Source organism: Bufo gargarizans, chromosome 11, assembly GCF_014858855.1.
Source record: "Bufo gargarizans isolate SCDJY-AF-19 chromosome 11, ASM1485885v1, whole genome shotgun sequence".
Lineage (NCBI taxonomy): Eukaryota > Metazoa > Chordata > Amphibia > Anura > Bufonidae > Bufo > Bufo gargarizans.
This window is the reverse complement of record NC_058090.1, coordinates 32,030,663-32,051,574: the sequence shown is the minus strand read 5'-3', so window position 1 is coordinate 32,051,574 and position 20,912 is coordinate 32,030,663. Positions and strand designations below refer to the sequence as shown.

The 20,912-nt window shown below is 45.8% G+C and overlaps 1 protein-coding gene across 1 annotated transcript in view; it reads left to right on the top strand.

Moving 5' to 3' along the window:
* The window catches only part of SYNE2 (spectrin repeat containing nuclear envelope protein 2), a 279,407-nt gene that overhangs the window by 188,621 nt on the left and 69,874 nt on the right, over window positions 1-20,912 (top strand). Inside the window, 8 exon segments of the mRNA XM_044271524.1 lie at window positions 9,209-9,391; window positions 11,149-11,328; window positions 11,952-12,029; window positions 14,779-14,864; window positions 16,667-16,826; window positions 18,104-18,241; window positions 19,832-19,969; window positions 20,173-20,382. Of these exon segments, the coding sequence (XP_044127459.1) occupies window positions 9,209-9,391; window positions 11,149-11,328; window positions 11,952-12,029; window positions 14,779-14,864; window positions 16,667-16,826; window positions 18,104-18,241; window positions 19,832-19,969; window positions 20,173-20,382 (1,173 nt within the window).

Genomic DNA, 20,912 nt, shown 5'->3' with positions numbered 1-20,912 from the left:
AAGGCTTCAAGCTTTGGCCTCCATGGCCAGCAGAGACCTGCCCATGCACACCCTTCCCCTTGCAGGGGGTAAACTGCAACTGCCACTAGAACTGGTCCCCACCCTTCCTGCAGGAAGTAAGACTAGCCCACTCCTCACCAGAGGGGGGTTAGAATGGAATGGAGAGCTCCATTCCATTTAAGTACAGCTCTGCCAGAAACACTGGCACCTACTGGTGAACCAGGCAAATTACATCTGAACAGCTGCTTAACATTAGAAATGCACGGTGTGAAGGACCTGGAATAAATACATAAGATGACATTCAGGTTAGCCCATTAGAGATAGTAGCAGGGTGCAGGGTGCTTCCGCCTAGCAGTGAACCCAGTGACGTCACCGGCACTAATGGGCAGGCTTTAGCGCTGCCCGCCCATTAGTGCTAGTCACATCACTGGGAACACTGCTAGGCAGAAGCTTCCGCCTAGCAATGTAAAAATATAAACAAAACACCCCTTGCCCTGCGCGATGCAGGGCAAGAGAGAGCATCGGAGCATGAAAAGGGGCTGCCTGGGTGAAGAAGGGGAGAACCCCTTTAATACAAGACTCTTACTAATGTATTGTGATTGTCCATATTAGGGCTGAAACGATTACTCAATTGAATTGAGTAATTCGACCCAAAAAAATCCTTGATGCAAATTTTTTGCAACGAGGATTCGTTTGTGTCATGTGACCACGGAACAGTAGGGAAGCGCTTGCTATTACTTACCGCTCTGTAATCACCCTCTGGCCTGCACCGCGATGCACTTTCTTCCTGACACATCGTCAGGTCATAGGGCACGTAAGCGCGCACTATGACCTGACGCTGTGTGACGTCAGGACGATAGTGCAGCGCGCATTGAAGAAGATGGAGGAGCTGTGGGGTGGCGCCCCTACAGGAAAGGTAAGTACTGTCGCTTGCTGGCAGTTGGTGGCACTGGAGGGGCAAGCTGGTGGCACTGGGGGCAGTTGGTGGCACTGGGGGGCAAGCTGGGGGCAGCTGGTCGCAAACTGGTGGCACTGGGGGGCAAGCTGGTGGCACTGGGTGGCAGCTGATGGCACTGGGGTGGCAGCTGGTGGCACTGAGGGGGCAGCTGGTGGCACTGAGGGGGCAGCTGGTGGCACTAGAGGGAGCCTGATGGCACTGAGGGGGCAGCTGATGGCACTGAGGGGACAGCTCATGGCACAGGGGGATAGTGGAGCTGATGGCACTGGGGGGAACGGAGCTCATGGCACTAGGGGGAACTGACGCAATTGGGCTGATCGCACAGGGGGAACAAAGGGTGTTGGGGACTGATGGCAGGGGGTCTGATGAGTTTTTATAAAGGTAAACAGTCTATTAATTCATTTTTTCTTATTAGTATACTCGATTAATCGTAAAAAATTATCGGTAGAATACTCGATTACTGAAATAATCATTTACTGCAGCCCTAGTCCATATTACCTCCTTTGCTGGTTTGAGTCATTTTTCCATCACATTATACACTGGGGGTTACGACCACCCTGCAATCCATCAGTGGTGGTCGTGTTTGCACACTATAGGAAAAAGTGCCAGGCTCTCTGGTAGCCAAGACTGCTCGAGTGCGCATAGGCCGGCACATTATAGTGTACAAGCACGACCACCACTGCTGGATTGCAGGGTGATCGTAAGCAGTGTATAATGTGATGGACAAATGAATCCAGCCAGCAAAGGAGGCAATATGGACACTCACAATACATTAGTAAGTGCCTTGTATTAACTTTCTCTACATGATAAATGCCATTTGCTGAAGTGAGAGAACCGCTTTAAGGCGCCAGCCAACTTTAAAGTGCCAAAGGGTAGAGTCAGTGCAGTCTCAGACCGGCTTCCAGTTCATACCTCTGACCTAGGCAGTGATAAGCGATTTCTGTATGGTATCTAGTTAATCATTACAACACCTCCAGCTCTTGAGCACAGGCCAGTTCTCCTTCCTTGACGGCAGCTGCTATTCATGACTTTGTAAGGTGCTGTGTGCAATATTTCCTTTTGCACAATCGGCCTGTCGCCTTTCTCCTGCTCTCGGGCCGGTGATTGCTAGCATACAGCTCACAGGACACAGCCATAAGTAAAAGGACGCCTTCCCTGTCCTCCTGGCATCGCAGCTATGGGAGTGGAAGGAAGACGTTTCTGTGTTGGGCCGCTGCAGCCACTGTAAACCTGTTCACCGAGTTTGTTTCGAATTCTGGCAAAGATTGAATGGAGATGATAACAGATCATTGTGAGTATTCACGAAGGACAGGAGCGGGTGATCTCGCTCGGTAGACACACAGGGCGACATTGTTATTACATTCCAGGCTGTCCTTATTATCTACGCAAATCAGACAGAAGCCATAAAGGCAGAGCTTGGGACGGGGCGCAGAGGGGCTCGCAATATGTCGTTTTCTCTGCACTTTTTGTGAATCGCCCACTGACCCATTCATTTCTATAGGGCCATGCACGCATCCGTATTTTTCGCATTTTTCGCAAATTATAAAACATGTTTTATTCTGGTCCACTATGTGGATGAAAATAGTCATTTCTGTTGATAGGAGTGAGAAAAATGCTAGAATGCACACGGAAGGTGTCTGGAATTTGCGGATCACTAGTTTGCAGACCGACATACGGACACGGTCGCGTGCGTGAAGCATTAGTGCTCCTTAGTTTAACATTATTAGGCCTCATGCAGTTTTTGAGTCTTTTTTTGGCTTGTAAAAAAAACTGCATGAATTTGATACATTCACACAAGCGGTTTTTGGTTGTATTTTTTTATTGGCCATTGATTCTTTTTTATACATTTTTCCAGTCCTATAGAAAAGCCTATTGGAAAATCCATGAAAAAAAAAAAACACCATACCTAAGCATGTTGCTTTTTGAAAAAGCCGTCGCTGACCCGGAAATGCAACAGAAGTAAAGAAAATGCCATAAAAATGCCCTGTCTGTTGTGAGCCTTATATTTCCATGTTGACTTACAGCACACATCCTGCTGCAGCGCTAGGAAAAATGCAGCAAGAATGATGCGGTTTTTCAAAAATCGCTATATATGTAAAACCACCAGTAGGACAGCTAATGTAATGAAATCTGTTCTGAATGTAATGAGCCGTCAGAAAATGATCTATTGTTTAAATCATGTTTTTATTGCAAACGTTTTCTTACATTTTTGGTGATTTTTGTTTTAGTTTTTCATGTCACTATATTTTAAAAAATCTAAAATCGTGCAGTTGGCCTTATAGTATGTTGAGACTTCCTGAAGTGTCCTGTAGCCTTGGTATTATCATCACAGGCAGGATTACAGTAAAAGGTAACCCGTTTGTTATAGATAGCACATGATCCACCGTTTACAAGGACCTCTGCACAGGTCTACACAGCATGCCTAGAAAACTCTCCCATAGAAGTCAGTGAGGTCCCCTACAGTCAGGGGTGGATTGGCCATAGACCTAACAGGAAAATTTCCCAGTGGGCCCATGCCCAAGGGGCCACTCAAGCTCTACTGAGGGCAGCAGGCCAGGTACATATTGATCTGATGCTCAACGGCCACAGGTCCCTCCTGAACTCAGCTGTATTACTGTCCTCATGATGGTGATGCAGTGGAATACTGTGGTGAGGGTGAAGTATTTTGTACTATCCTGTGGTATTTGGTTCCGCTGGGGCAGGTACTCTGTGCTGCACTACCATATGCAGGCCCTGCCTACTTCAGTTGTCCCCGCCTACTTGAATTTTTAATTTTTTTTGCAGAACCACTTTTAAGTTCCCAGTCTCTGCCTCCAGTCTATCGTTTCTATGGCCAGTGTGGCTTCTCCCAAAGAAAAAGATGCCTTGACATGTTTTAGGCCTAGTGGCCACTGTGAAAACTGCAGGATTTCAGGATTATTTTTTAAATATAGAAACGGACTAAAAAATATATATATTTAACATAAACATTTGATTTAAACAATAGGTCATTTTCTGATGATGCATTCCCTTAGGGGGTAATTTCACACTGTTGTACCCACATGTAATTATCACCTACATCTTGGAGACCCCTACTAAAGACCAAGAAGTGACCCTCAATCTCTAATTTAGTGTCAAAAAGGGGTTGTTGACCCATTCTAGCTGGATAATTCTCCACTAAGTGCAGGATTACACCTAAAGGTCCTATTACACAGAGCGAATCTTGTACAGATTCTTGTGCAGACGAGTGAGAATCATCTGATGTAATAAATGTGAACGATTCAAAGATGAGCGACAAATCGCTGGTTTCTCGTTCATCGCGATCTTTCAGCATTCTAAGAAATGATCGCGCGTCGTTAATAGATTGGTATAATATGGAGTCATCTGCTCGCTAACGATCTCCTGCTTGCCTTTTGACCAAGCATCTGTCCCCCTATCTTTACATGTAATAACAAGGAACGAGTAACGACCGCAGTTATGAACAATTATCTATGTATAAGGGAAATTTATGTCATTAATGAGTTGCTACATCTTCAATCGTTTATCGTGACCTGTATGACATCTGCTGGTGTAATAGTACCTTAAAGGGGTTGTCTCCTCTCAGATAGTGGGGGCATATCGCTAGGTGGGACCTGCACCTATATTGGGAACGTCGTCCCACAAAGTGGTGGCGGGAGGACTCCGGTTCGGCCATCACCAAGCGCGCTCCCCATAGAAATGAATGAGAGCGCACGGCGCATGACCGGCCACCGCTCCCATTCACTTCTATGGGCCCAGAAATCAGCAGCCCCATCGAAAATTAATGGAGGGCGGCTGCACTTGCGCAGTGCGCCCTCCAACACTTTCGGGCTCCGTTTTCGATATAGGTGCGGGTCCAAGCGCTGGGACCTACACCTATCAGACAATGGGGTCATATCCTAGCGATATGCCCCCATTGTCTGAGATTAGACAACCCCTTTATGTTCTCTGTAGCACTGTATGCTCACCCCCAGGAGTAGTCAACCTTGTCCTGTGTACCTGATAAAAAGTGAACAAAAGTGTTACATCTGTAAATTTTGCCACAGTATATATGTGGGCTGCAGTGGTCTTCCACTAACCTCAGCCAAATATGAAGCCAGACGACCGGCCATCGGGGTGGTGTCTCCTATGTGGTCACACAGGGAGCATCAGCCATTTCTGCTGCAGGGGGCGCTTCGGATGGCCTGGCACCCAAGGCTTGTGACCATATCTACTAGCAACACGATTTATATATGGAACTGTTGGTGACTCTGTAGCGGCATTAACTGAGCACTGTGTGGAGTATTTACTTTGGTATTATCTGCTACTTAATAACAGTACAATATTGTATATTTGCTGTGCATGGCAGCATAAATATTACTTAGATGACTGTATGGTCCTTTTATTTGGGCACCATACAGTACTATGACACATAATTAGGCACTGTATGGTTTGGTTATTTTTACGCTATATAGCTACACTTCATATACAGTATACAGGAGGGCACCAATAGAAGTTACTATCCAGGGCATCATGTAGTTGAAGACAGGCCCTTGTTAGGTCTTGATGTCACCCTGTGGTATGTTGCCGTTCCGACAAGTGCTCTGGTGCCTTGGAACCCAAAATAATCCATCTGTCCCATGAGGAGACCAGTAGTATAGATTACACCGGGTTGGTGGGGGTCCTGTAATAGATTTAGCATTGGGCCCAGGAGCTTCAAATTATGCCTCTAAAAATCCTTGTTGCACTGCCCAGTGTCTGTAATAAGTCTGGACTGATGGTAGACCACCATCGGTAGGGCAGAGCAGGTGATGCTGGAGGTAAGTGAAAGTTCATGTTTAGTGTGAAATTCCATGAAGCGTCCATAGTTAGGAGTGTTACTTTGACGTTGTCTTTAGGTGATATGAACACTTATAGATATGCATGGGATCCACCCTACGGGCAAAGGTTAATGGAGAAGAAGGAAGAATACAGGGCAGACCTGGTAAGAGGGGAGCGAGAAGGTCTTCAAGGGTGGTGTGAGTATAGCAGATGTGATGTCTGAAAGGGAGAAGAATTCTGCAGATTGGGAATAACAATGTGCAAAGGGCAGAAGATCTATGTGAAAGGGGGAATACACGGTCTCCTTCACATGCAAAAAATGAGTGTAGAGAAGAACAGGAAGGGACGAACAGACAAGTTATATGGGATATATACACATATAGGATATATATTTTACATTAGCTTTTCTGTGGCCTAAGGAACATATGGAGCAGACCAGAAGTATAGAAGATCAGTGACTGTAAACTACTATAAATATCTCCTTCCTAACCTTACAACCAACAGTAATTAACGTCCATGATTTATCTGCTGATTCAGCTGCTTCCCTCTAGGTTGAGAAAAATGTACATTAACTCACATAGGCAAAGACACAGCACATGGTGTGTGTATACGTGTCTGTAGTATGGACCCATGCAGTGGCCGGGTTTGAGGTTGCCCTAACACTACATCAAGGTGACACCACATGTTGTTGCTCTCCTGGGGGAATGGTAAGGCGTGGTGCACCTCAATGGGGTTTGCAGTAATCCAGTTTGCTTCTTTGCTGGAGGAACTCAAGTGCAAATCAATATAGGCAAGGCACTGAGCTGGTTTCTTCAGTCTCCCCTCTGGTAGAAGAAGATTCTGTGCTGAGGAAAGGCCGGAGCTACCTGTCCCACTTTTTTTCTTATAAGTTTGGTACCCTGGCTGAAGGGCTGGTGGCCCAGGGTCTGTAACTTGGTTGTACTGCTGGCTACCTGGTCGAAGGGCTGGTGACCCAGGGTCTGTAACTTGGTTGTACTGCTGGCTACCTGGTCGAAGGGCTGGTGACCTGGTCTGTGGCAGAATATCTCAGTCTCAGTGTCTTCTTCTGGTCACTTGTGCAGTCTGTCAGAGTCTCTCCTAGGAGCAACTAAGGGCTCTGACTGCTCTCCTTTTATACAGTTTCTAACTGAACTAGAACCTTCTAGTGGGAGGAGTGGAGAAGAGAAGCGCGCCCTAACAGAAACATTGTTGCAATTTCAGTCTGTCATAGACTTGCATTGAGCCTCAATACAAATCAAATGAGATGAATAAGAAGTTTTTCAGACGTAAACAACAGTCTAGACAGAGCTTAAAGGGAGTCTTTCACCTAATCTGAGCGTTTTAGACCGCTCAGATCAGGTTATAGACTCTTTAACCCTCATTACGATCATACCTTTCTCTTATGTGTCCCTCGCCCAGATAATGAAAATAACACTTATGCAAATAACCTTCTGAAGGTGCCCAGGGGCGGCGTTACTGGGCGATGTGCCCAGAAAAACACACCTCCAGCCGGCGGACGTCACGAGCGGCACCAGAGGACGGCGGGCTGGGAACTGGCCCGCACCTGCGCACTGCTCTGCCCATTATGGGCAGATGAACAGCTTTTCATATTGCGCATGCGCCGGCCAACTAAAGACAGCCAGCCGGCGCATGCGCAATATGAAAGGATGTTCCTCTGCCCATAATGGGCAGAGCAGTGCGCAGGTGCGGGCCAGTTCCCAGCCCGCCGTCCTCTGGTGCAGCTCGTGACGTCCGCCGGCTGGAGGTGTGTTTTTCTGGGCACATCGCCCAGTAACGCCGCCCCTGGGCACCTTCAGAAGGTAATTTGCATAAGTTTAAAAAGTGTTATTTTCATTATCTGGGCGAGGGACACATAAGAGACGGGTATGATCGTAATGAGGGTTAAAGAGTCTATAACCTGATCTGAGCGGTCTAAAACGCTCAGATTAGGTGAAAGACTCCCTTTAACTAGACAGTCAAAAGGTCAGTGTGTCTATTTTTTCTCTCCAAAACTTAACTCTGCATATTCTCTTAAAGTAACTGCGGAAAGTTACAGGAACCTCAGTGCAGGAAATCCTATCATATATTCAGTAAAGAGAGACTTTATTTATTGTAACCAAACGGGTCTGGTCATTGACTCCACCATACATCCACTGGCCCTACGCCTAGCCTCCTGCCTCACACGATGCCAACCGTCCACCATCAAGGGCACCCCAACTACTACCAGACAGGTGGCCCAAAAAAGCCCAGGGTGTTCCCCAAGGGAAGAAAGTGTGCGCCCTCCTCTCACTGTACCCAGGGAGTGCTAGAGGGAGAGGGTTTAGCCATCATGATGACTACAATCACTATCATTGCCACTGCCACCACTCCAATCCTCTCCTCTCCATTTTCAGCCATTGCCACACCTCCCCTGCAGGTCAGCACACTGCATAGTCATACAGGGCCCATGCAGCAGAATGCTATCTGAATGGACAGACCATGTAATAATAAGGCCCCACATGTACAGCATCTATACAGCAGAATACCATCTGTTATGGACCGTGTGTGAATGGATACATAGTCACACCATGTGCTAGTATGAACTCGCATGCGCCCCCATGTCACTTACATGGACTCTGTGTGAATGGACCCATAGACAGGCAATGCATTGTATATTGGGCCACCTTTAGGGACCACTTTCTCCTCCAGAAGCCCAACATGGGGCTGAAACGGATGAGTTTATCCTGCTAAATTGTGTTGCGATCGCATGCAGACTCTCAGCCCCTGGATCACATAACACCGCACGTGTACATGCAATTATCTACAATTTTGCACAAGTCCACTGGAAGGGCGGCCAAACATGTCCAACATATCGCATGTGATTCTGAGATCGCAACATATCGCAAAGTGGAACCCCAGACGATAACGTGATGAAGCACGTATTCATGCCGCCCCACACTATCGGAAACCTGTAGGTAAGGTGCGGATCCATAGCAGGCATCGGGCACCATATCTCTGATCGGTGACAGCACAGTTGAGCCTTGTGCATCCTCGGAGGCTGATGGTAGTTCCATTCAAGTTGTCACCGAGCTTTCCCACACTCCTGAAGGGCTATGCATCTTGTATATGCAGCGATATATTCTTTTTGCTTTCTTGGCATTGCCTCATATGATCCTGATCTGGGGAAAGCTGGGTGATAAATATCAGGTGTGCACAAGGGTTAATAGGCCCTAGTCCCTTTATTAAAAATAGGGCCCATCTAGTTTACTCTCCATGCTAAAAAAAAATCCTTGAGTAAATGCAGAGGAGCTGCCAGGAACCTGTTGACATTAGATCACATGAGATGTTTTCTTTCCTCTCTACACATGGGAATAAGCCGTTGGTTCAGCTCCGCCATACGTATGTGCACAGCAGCATTGGCCGGGGTTTGCAGCAGGCTTTTTCACGTTTCACCTGTTGTGGGTTTTCTTTCAGGAGCAGCTGGGAGATGCCGGCCAAACCTTGGTTGACGTGCAGCCCGAAATGATCCTCAGTGACTGCCGGGGGAAGGTAACGGAGGTGGAGCGCTGGCTGCAGGAGGTGACGCTGTCACCAGGGGAGAGCAAGCAGCACCCGGATATGCTGCAGAGCGTGGAAGAGCAACTTGCAGAGTGTCAGGTACGATGACGACAAGCGGACAGAGTCCGCACAGCCGCACCTCCCTTGTGGAAAGTGTCCCGGAGAAAACAGCAGCTCGCTGACGTCACTTGTACACATACCTCTATCTCTATCTAAGAGAAACTGTCTAAAAAGTAAAGCTGTCTTGGTTGCCCATAGCGACCAACCACGGCGCAGCGTTCATTTTTGAAGTGCTGACTGTGAAAATGAAAACTCTCTTGTTTGCCCATAGCAACCAACTACTGTACAGCTTTCATTTTTCAAGTGCTATGAAAATTAAACTCTCTTGGTTGCCCATAGCTGCCAACCATGGCGCAGCTTTCATTTTTCAAGCGCTTTTCAAAATGAAAGCTGTGCCGTCATTGGTTGCTATGACAGTTTCAAAACTGGGACAAGGGAAAACTGCTATTGACCATAGCAACCAATCAGATTCCGTTTCCAGGGCCTCTTTGGAAAATGCAAGGAATAATCTCTTTGTTTACTGCCAGTGAAGTACCTGGCATCTCAGTGTGCTAGGTGGAGGCTTCCGCCTAGCAGCGATCCCGGTGATGTCACCAGCACTAATGGGCGGTCTTTAGGCAAGGGGGAGCATCGGAGCAAGAAGTGATCCAATGCTCAACTCAGACATGGTAAATGAGTGAAGGGGAGCTCATGTCGGGTTTAGCTCTGAACCCGGACAACCCCTTTAATCTCTCACTCACTTGCATGGGGCTGCAGTACCCCAGCATGGCAGTCCGGCATCGGAAACTACACAGTGTACGGAGCCTTCTGCTTCCGTCCGTACTCTGTTTAGTTTCTGGCGCCACAGGTGGCCAAAACAGCTAATTAGTGGAGGTACCGGACCTCCACCAATCTGAGATTGATGACCAAGTCATCTGGTGCTCCTTCTAAGAAAATGGATTGTCAAAAGCAGACTACCTTTAAAGGAAATGTGTCACCAAAAATGTTATCTGCCAGTTAAAACCAGATAGTAATAGTAGTAACACATATCCGTTTTATCTAATCTGTTTTTATTTTCTGATTGCAGTTTTTTTAATTCTATTTCCTGAACATGATTATGGGGGCGGCCATCTTGCCTGAGCTGTTCTTAACAGCCTTTAGAGAGAATTAAGAAAATTGCTTTACGGCAGCCCCATGGACCATAGACACAATGGACAGGAGTCTTCTAGCCATGCTGTGTGACCTGTGCAGAGGTCATTGTACAGGGAAAGAATAGATAAGATGTGACAATCCCCTATTGTGAACGGTGGATCCTGTCTTATCTATACACAGAGGTGGTATCATTACAGGCAGGATTAATGGTAGATAAGCAGGTAACTGCAATTAAGTAATCTGTACAGACCAAGAAGTGGCGTCTGTTAATAGGCTTTGTGACCAGTGCATAAACTGCAAGATTTTATGTTTTTTGTTTAAATATAGATGTTGACATGGAAAATAAAAAAAATTAACATAAAAAAATCCTTTAAACATATATTGAACATAAAAACGTGATTTAAACAGTAGGTCATTTTATGATGACACATTCCCATTAAGATATTTGTTCATGAAATATTAGCAAGTGCTAGGTTTCTTTTAACAACTTTCACTTGTATGTGTGTATATATATGTGTGTGTATATATATATATATATATATATACCCTTGAGGGTGATGGCTCTACTTCTACATGGTAACCCATAACCAGGAGCCACTGCTATGGATGGGTTATTGGATGGTAATAGGTAATGCCTGCTACATCATGAAGTATTTTGTTTCCAGAAAACCTTACAAGAAACAGAAAAGAAAATCAACTCATTGCTGGAGGATGCCAACTACCGACGACAGGGAAACGGGACAGTGCTGGAAGAAGCAGAAGCTTTATCTCTGAAGTTAAAGGCTCTGAAGAACAGATTAGATCAAGTACAAGAAATGCTCCTGGTCAAGTCTACCAGTGAACAGGTATACTGTCATTGATGGTCCACTAAGTAGCATGACTCTGTATAGGGTTTATATACCTTCAACATCTTCCAAGCTTGCTACCTACCTTATGGAGACATCTCTGTATCTTCTTAAGGAATATGATACCACTCACAGATATATCTCTGCAGGGTACATTTAAATAAATCCAGGTTGTATATTTTGGTATTTAGGTCATACCATACATAGTCTTAGGACAGATCCATAGAAATTCATAGAGCCCGCATTAAAGAGAATAAACTCAACCGTGCCACTAAAGTTGGGCACGTGACACCTATCATTGTATGTATACCCTTAGAAAGCCTTCTTATGGAGCTTGCTTGCTTTAGAAACCTCTTTTCAATACTCTATCAGACCCTTGTGTGTGATCTTTCATTTGGTACCTCCATCAATTAGCAAGGGTGGAGAATGGCTACCATGGGTGTCTCTGGAGAACCCACCACAATAATGCATTACATAAACAGTGGTGCCGAATTGAAAACTTGGGTTCCTCTGTAGATAAGACTTGATCACTTGGGTCTTCTGTGAAATTAAAAAAGAGATTGTCCAAACCCTTTTAAATTAAAAAATAAATATTGGAATCTCAACAAGTCTATTTTCTCCAGATCCATAATGGAGTGAAGGAGGAGAAGGTACAGCATTCGTTGCCATCTAGAACTGCTGGTCCTGCTGAGAAGACTCACGTAAGATATTAATTATCTTAGAGATCAGGGCACACTGCGTTTGATCATATCTTTGGAGGTACAGTCAACTGGCATATGTTACCCATAGGGGGCCCACTGTAAAACAAAAAAGGCATAAATATACATATATATATACATATACATATATATTTCCTGATGTTAAATCCCGAAGCGGCATTCTTTTTTCTGCCTCTGCAGGCTCTGCTAGGCTGAAATACACAGGCAGCCAATGGCAGTGCTGCCTCTCCTTCCCAGCCAATAGCAGCTGAGGTGGGTGGGGGGAGATTCACTTGGCTGCCGAGGAGCCTGTAGTGAAGCGGGTGGGCAGCATGGGCAGTACTTTCAGTTTGACCTGAAGTCTGGGGCCGGGCTGAGGCAGTGTGGACCAAATTCTATATACCCCCCCCCCCCCCACCCTACTATCAAACAGATATTTGGATGGACATAAAATACATTGCTACGAAATATACAGCAGCACATACCTCTTACATCCAGTGACATCTCCTGTCATGTAGACTTTCCTCAATATCTTAATTTGGAGATTAGACCGCCATGACACCTTCTTTCAGCCGTGTCTCGTCTCTGCAGTTTCACTGAATTTTTTTTTAGATTCCACTCTTTACTATCATCCTCCCCTTCCTGGTGCCTAAACACTGTCATCCTGCTGCTACCTCCAATACTGAGCTAGTTCCATTCAAATAGTCCCCCATAATAATATGCTTCCAAACTGTCCTTAATGGTAATAGTGTTCCCTACAGCAGGTTCCTCAACTCCAGTCCTCAGGGACCACCTGCCGCTCATGTGCTCAGGATTTCCTTAGTATTGAGCAGATGATACAATTAGTGTCAGTGCATCAGGACTTACCACAGGTATTCATTCTGTGGGATACTCTCAAGTCATGACCGGCAGGTGGGCCCTGAGGACTGGAGTTGAGGAACACTGCCCCACAGTACCTCCAATAGTATCCCCATTAATATGTGCTCAATAATAATGCCCCCAGCAGTAACAGGACCCCTCTATAAGATACCCCTATAAGAGCATGCAGTAGTAATAAAGTCCCCTATACTGTCTGCAGTAGTTATAATACCTCCTATAGTGGTTCAAGTATTTATAAAGACCCGCTGCAGTGCCCCATGTAGTTACAATGACCCTCTGTAGTGCCACTAGATAAAAGACCTAACCTCCCCCCATACTGCCCATATGTATAATGCCCTCTGTATTATTTTAATATATAATGGCCCCTCTGTATTATTGTAACAATTATTGTAATAATGGCCCCCATCCTTTCCATATATGATTGCCTCCTTTGTATAATGTCCCCCACCCCATAGTACCCCCAGTCCTATGGCCCCCGTTCATTCCATATATAATTGCCTCCTTTTATAATAATATACATTATAATCCCTGCACCATGCTATACAATGTACATTATATTTCATACACCATGCCGTACAATATACAATATAACACCTACACTGTGGGGTTATGCTATATACTGTACGGCATGGATGTCAAACTCATGGCCCTCCAGATGTTGCAAAACTACAACTCCCAGCATTCCCTGATAGCTGCAGTATGCCCAGGCATGATGGGAGTTGTAGTTTTGCAACAGCTGGAGGGCCACGAGTTTGACATCCCTGCTGTACGGCATGGTGTATGGATTATACTGTATATTGTACTGCATGGTGTATGGATTATACTGTATATTGTACGGCATGGTGTATGAAATATAATGTACATTCTATAGCATGATGCAGGGATTATAATGTATATTGTATGGCATGGTGTATGAAATATAATGAATATTGTACAGCAAATGCATGGAGGTTACCCCACGCCAGACAATATAACCCCTGTGCCATGCTGTACTACATACAGTATAACCCCTGCACAGTGTAGAGGTATACTGTATATTGTGCGGCACAGTCTATACATACCCCCCATGAAAACTTACAATTACTTGGCTTGGCCCTTGGGGATCTCACACGCCACTTCAACACTTTAGAGGGGGCTGGGGGGCTAGGTCCAAGAAGATGCCGTCCCCTCTTCTTTTCTCCTCTTTTGCCGCGCTGCACATGAGGAAGGAGGCGGGGCCAATGGGAGCACCGCACAGGAACGTCCTGACACTGGACAACGTCAGACGCTGTGGGCAGTATGGTGGGTGCCTGTTCTGAGCCCACCACAGCAATGCACACAGTGACAATGGTGTGCATTGCCAGGATGGGCTTTACAGAACAGGCACACACCATTACATGTCCATTACAGTCCGGGCTGCGGCGGTGAGCGGGCCTGCGGAGGCCCTGGGCGGAGGCAGTAAGTGAGTTGCGCGGCCGCGCAGCTTACAGGGAACACTGCCCTCCGCCCCCTTCCCCCAATCAGCTGCTTGAAGAGGCTGCAACACTTGAGGGAGCGCTGCGGCCTCCTCACAGCTTACCAACCACAGCGCCGTACTTTGTATAGTGGCTGTGCTTGGTATTACAGCCCAGGCCAATTCACTTGAATGGGACTGAGCTGCAGATAGCCATGTGACCAATGAAGTGAAGTCTTTGGCCTCCCTTCAAACAGCTGATTGAGTGGTCAGATATGGATGAGCTGTCCTGAGGATGGGTCAATCTATATTGTAAAAAAAAAAAAAATCTTTAACCTATGTCTGTCTGTTGTCAGCACCGTAGATATCAGTATAATATAGTTAACTATTATGTTTAATTATCCTTTTAGGTTACTTTATCATTTTATGCTTTTTCTGTAGGTTTTTAGCACAGAAATTGTGAATAAGAAACATCCTACTGAAATCACAATATCACATGAAGAGATTCACATACCATCGCACCCAAGGTATTACTACTGCACTGACCCAGTATATGTTCTTTTAGGGTGGCACACTGACAGAGCACCCACTGGACCTTCAGGTACCATCAGGGGTTTTGGTTGGGACCCAGTAACCGGTGTTGCTGCTGAGTTTAGGTCTGCGATGAAGGATGTATGAAGCCGCCAGTCACTGGCTACAAAAAATTAGAGGTCTCGTACATGCAGTAGGACTGGATACTGAGGAACGTTGATTGATGGACAGCCATAAGCGGGGCGGACTGGGAACATAAAGTGGCCCTGGAAAAACAACTAAAAGTGGCCCCATGTTGTAGGCGGATCCAAACTGAAAGAAGGCAGGGCAACACAACTAGGCATGAACAACAGAAGTAGGCATGGCCTGCAATACAGTAGTGCAGCACAATATACTGCCGCCCTCGCCACAGTATTTGTCCTGAGGACGTTGATGCAGTTGGGTTCAGGAGGGACCTGCAGATCTTGGCCAGGTGCATATGCAACAGGCAGCCGTGCCCCAGGGCCCTCTATGTGTCACGCGTCCCAGGTGTAGGAAATGCCGAGAGGTATGTTGCGGCCTAAAATGTCTCTTTGTGTGTCAAGGTGTTCCTACCTGGATACGGCTGGACCCCAGTCTTTGGCTCCGGAGCAATAAATAGGGGGAATAATTGAGGGATAAAAGAATAACGAGTCCAGACATTGAGATGAAGTTCAATGGCAGCTGTACTTTCAATAAACGTTCCCCAAAACGGTTTACAGGTTTTGTCTTGGTTCCAGCAGGCTTAAGCATGAAACTGGCAGGCAAACTCCACTCTGCTATATCTGTTTCTCTCTGACTCTGCTGTACTGACAGGCTGGCTGTATAACTCAGCTCCTTCTGTATGCTGCACTTATTCTCTGTAGTCTGACTGTAGGTTATGCCAGAGAACTTTCCTCCTGGCTCCTGAGGCTTTAAGCTTTGGCCTCCATGGCCAGCAGAGCTTAAGGTGCTCTGGCTGGTGTGGGCACGTCCAGCAGAGACGTGCCACTGTGCACCCTTCCCCTAGCAGGGGGTAATCTAGACTGACTAGAGCATCTGCCCCACCCTTCCTGCAGGAAGTAGGACTTGCCCACCTCTCTCCAGAAGGGGGGGTTCGAATGAAATAGAAGGTTCCATTTTATCTAACTGTAGCTTTGCCATATTTGCTGCCACCTGCTGGTGAACCAGGCACATTACATGAACAGTTACATAACATTAGAAATGCACAGTGTGGAGGACCTGGAATCAATGCATAAGATGACATCAGACCAATAGAGACAGTAGCAAGGTGCAGAAGTGGTAACGCCACTCTGGGGTGTTACACATAACTACCTGAAGCTCCTAGCATTAATTAATGCAGAGTAATGTACCTCTCCAGAGGCCTTCGGCCCACCAGGAACTTTCCCTGTAGGGTCTATGGCCAATTCACCCCTGGCCTTAAGGACAGGATATGTGCACAGATCACTATAGATATTCTTCACATCTATGGATAAAACCTACGTAAGCTAATTGTTCCCAACCATAACTATGGTCCCAGAGCTCAGCACTAACACTGAATTGTATTAGAGGTACACTTGTATTCTCTAGTGGGGTCCACGTTAATGTATAACTATGTCGAAGTTTTACAAATAGCTCTTGTCCTTTCTGTTCCCATATAATGGTTGTTATAAGCAGCTTCTAAATCCTTCTTCTGACGACCTATGGAACTTTATATAATTGTTAAACATTGAAGGGACAATTTGCTGACTGTAAAGGTCTTTTTACACCAGAATTTATTGTGCTGTGTTATTTCTTGTAGGAGCCGAGCTGGGGATGGGCCCTCAACTCCCACTAAGTCTCGAAGCAAAACTCCTTTGTCTGTGATTGAAGATATTACCTGGAGCAAGTGGCTCTATCTACAGAAGGAGCTGTCATACAGAATGAAGGCGACGTCTTCCGGACATGCTAATGAACCAGATGTAAGTCTTGTGATACCATGTGAGACTGTGGAAACAATAGGCCCGGCTCCTATTTCATAGCGCTCTTCTGGTGAAAAGATTTTTCTTATTATTGACACTTTTGTCATATACAAAAATTACAGGTAATGTCTTAAACTGATCCTATAGGATCTGTTACACTTCTGGATTAGTGGTTATATATTGTATTTAACTTGGTGGGAGGGTTACTGAGCTGCGTGCTGCTGCCCTCCTTCAACATCTGGAACATTCCCATTCCTGGCCAGCAGTAGGGTCCATCTTTTTATCTAATTACATGTGGAGGCTGAGAAGGATATGAGTCATGCTCACCCTTGTCCATCTCTCTCTCTCTACCCCGGAGAAGCTAACCAAATCAGATTACCAAATGAATTCAGACCTCCAAACACATCCCTAATTAAATTCAGACCTTAGACCAGAGCCCAAAATATATTCACACTTCAGACAAGACCCCCTAAAATAATACAGACCCCAGACCAGAACTCAAAATTAATTCAGACCCGAGACCAGAACCCTAAATGAATACAGACACCGTGACCATAAAATTAATTCAGACCCCCAAATTTTCTCTGACCCCAGACCATACCTCTAAATGAATTCAGACCCTAAAATTAATTTCGACACCAGACCAGACCTCTAAATAAATTCAGACCCTAAAATTAATTCCGACCCCAGACCAGACCTCTAAATGAATTCAGACACCAAAATGAATTCCGACCCAAGACCAGACCTCTAAATGAATTCCAACCCCAACATGAATTCCGACCCCAGACCAGACCTCTAAATGAATTCCGACCCCAAAATGAATTCCGACCCCAGACCAGACCTCTAAATGAATTCAGACACCAGACCATAAAATGAATTCAGACCCCACTCTAAAATTATTTCAGGCTCCAGACTAGTCCCCAAGAACTATTCAGGCTCCTACTATTAACATTTTTTTACTGCATTGTTCCTTGTAGATGGGCTGTTGATGCCACAAGTGGAAATATCATTCATGCCCAGGCCGCCTAGTATCATCTGTTCATCAGATTTCTACCTGTTTTGGATGGACACTTTAAGGCTCCATTCAAACGTCCGTGATGTGTTGCGGACCCGCAAATTGCAGGTCCGCAACACACCAGCCCGGCACCCCCATAGAAATGCCTATTCTTGATCGCAAGCTGCGGACAAGAATAGGACATGTTCTATCTTTTGCGGAGATGCATAATCTGGGAAATACCTAAATACTTATCCTCTAAAACATTTATTTAAAATATTAGGCTGCAAAAGAAGTGAAGATCTGCTTGATATCCAGAATCCCAGTGAGTTCAGTAACATCGCCCCTTGTAGAAGAATCCAAGCATTTCCTGACCCGGCTTAAGGCTTTGAATGAAGAAGCCTCGTCTCCTCTCACTCAGGTAAGGATACCGCTGTGCGATTTAGTTTCTGACATAATAAGTAAAAATTCTCATTAAGAAATATTTATTTTGTATCTTTTCATCTTATGGTTTAGACAATCCATTCTTAAATACCCAATTATATTTAATATCCTTGAGAGGAGTTACACGTTCAGGACCCTCCTCTATTGTGGTTGTAAAGAGCACCTCTAGCTCTGGAGGACCCAGTATGTCTCTGCATTACATGGACAGACAGTGATTTCAAGGGTAACAGTGTAATGCTTCTTTTTTACCCTGTGGTGGCGCTGCAGGGGAATTGAACACTTGCTGCTGAGTTCTGTTACAGGTTACATCTGATTGCAGAGGATCCCGGCAGCAAGGCACCCATTTATCAGGGTCAGGGGCGGACTGGGAACTTAAAGTGGCCCTGGAAAAATTACTAAAAGTGGCCCCGTTTTGTAGTTGGGTCCAAATTGATTGAAGGCAGGGCCAGCAATACCATATTGTAGCACATTATACCACCCCAACAGAGCCAAATACCACAGGCCATCACAAAATACTGGCAGCAGCACAAAATACATTCCCAAAAGCTTCCAGTGGCCGGCAGTGAGGAGGACTCCGGCACTCCACTGGGTATCAGCCCACCGGGAAATGTTCCTGTAAGGTCTATGGCTAATCTGCCCCTGATCAGGGTGTTGCCTGAGAACCAGTCTAAAGAAAGGGACTGTCCAAATTGGACTGGTCATTCTAAGGGTGGCCATACACATTAGGCTACTTTCACACTAGCGTTTTTACTGGATCCGGCAGGGTTTAGCAAAAACGCTTCCGTTACTGATAATACAACCGTCTGCATCCGTTATGAACAGAGCCGGTTGTATTATCTCTAACATTGCCAAGAGGGATCCGTCATGAACTCCATTGAAAGTCAATGGGGGACGGATCCGTTTTCTATTGTGGCGTTGACTTGCATTGGGGGTCATGCCGGATCCGTCTTGCTCCGCATCCCAGGATGGAAAGCTAACTACAACATGTTGCGGTTTGCTCTCCGGTATGGGAACGCAACTAAACGGAATGGAATGCATTTTGGAGCACTCCGTTCTGTTCAGTTCAATTCTGTCCCCATTGACAAGGATTGGGGACAAAACTGGAGCATTTTTTTTTTCTCGGTATTAAGCCCCTATGACGGATCTCAATACCGGAAAACTAAAACGCTAGTGTGAAAGTAGCCTAAGATGAGCATTGGTCAAAACTGCTGATGTCAGCAAGACTGGCCAACCATCTAGTGTGTATAGAGGTGACCTGACTCTCGCCCAATGGTGGATATGAAGGAAAAGAAGCATCAGGCATGTTGGATGTCAGTGTGCCCAGTCCTTTGTTGTAATGGGAGATAAGCAGCTGCCAGAGGTGTCCCTATTGAGATCACATGCATGCTCAGAACAGCATTCGTTTCGGCTGGCAGCGATCTTAGGTGTGTGGCCACCTTTACTGATGGTTACCATGTTTGATGACTATGATAGGGTCAGGCTTGGTGTTCCTCTACAGAACCATACAGATCCTATGCTGGATGATCATCATGAGAGTGTAACATAGAATATAAACTGTTTTATCTAGGAGAGCACAAGAAATCTACACGGAGCTCTGTTTGTTTGGATGTGCTCAGTGTCCCAGTGGCTGCAGAACATCGAGGAGATGTTAGATCTGGATGTCCTGACCAGAGACGAAGCTGCTGCAGAGCTGACCTTCTATGAGGTAAACCGGGGACAAATCCTAAATACCTGTGAATACTTGATCTCCGTTTACGTTGTATGTAACCGTTTTCTGTTTCTGTAATGCATCCGATAGTTTTTTGCAAACCAATGTGTCCCCGTGGTTATAGACCATGGTGGGCATACCCTTGAATTACAGACTGCTACCTTTTATATGATTTTAAATTATTTTTAATCTTTCCGCAGAAACTTACGGAGGATTTGAATGCCCTTTCAGAGGAAATGGGCTATAACGCTAGCACCCTCTTATCGCCAATCACCCACGAGGGTGCGCACAGCAGCATTTTGTCCCAATGTTACATTGACCTAAGGGACTGGCTCATTCAGATTCGGAATACTGCTAAGGCCAGATCCAAACATATGCAAGGTGAACTGGATAAACACAGTAACTATCAGGTAAGGTGCTTGTCATTCACTGGAATATTCTCTTCCTATTCACTTGAATAGGAAGGAGCCGCCTGATAGAAGTGAATGGGGGGCGCTATAGCTGTAATTACACCTGCTCGCCGCAGCAGGTGAACAGAGAAGAGAAGCCAGTGCTCGTACGAGCGCTGAGTTCTCTTTAAACAGCTGATCGGCCTCCACCGATCTGATATTGATGACCTATCCTGCGAACGCTCATTCCCGACAATCTGCCCATGTAAAGGTGCAACCGATCACCCAATGAACGAGCGAAATGCTCATTCATCAGGTGGAACTTTCGTCCATGCAGGCAAGTAAATCATCGTTTCGTGCTGTTTAAACTGCGAATCAATGCGGCTGTATGAGGACGAGCGAACACAATAGCAATCACTCGTTCTCATACTGTGGAGGTGATCGTTTCATATGAATGCAGAGCTTCACCCCCACTGAACGAGCAGCCAGTTTTCGGGAAAAGGAACCTATCCTCCTTACCGATAATCGGCTGTTCATCGCCCCGTGTAAAT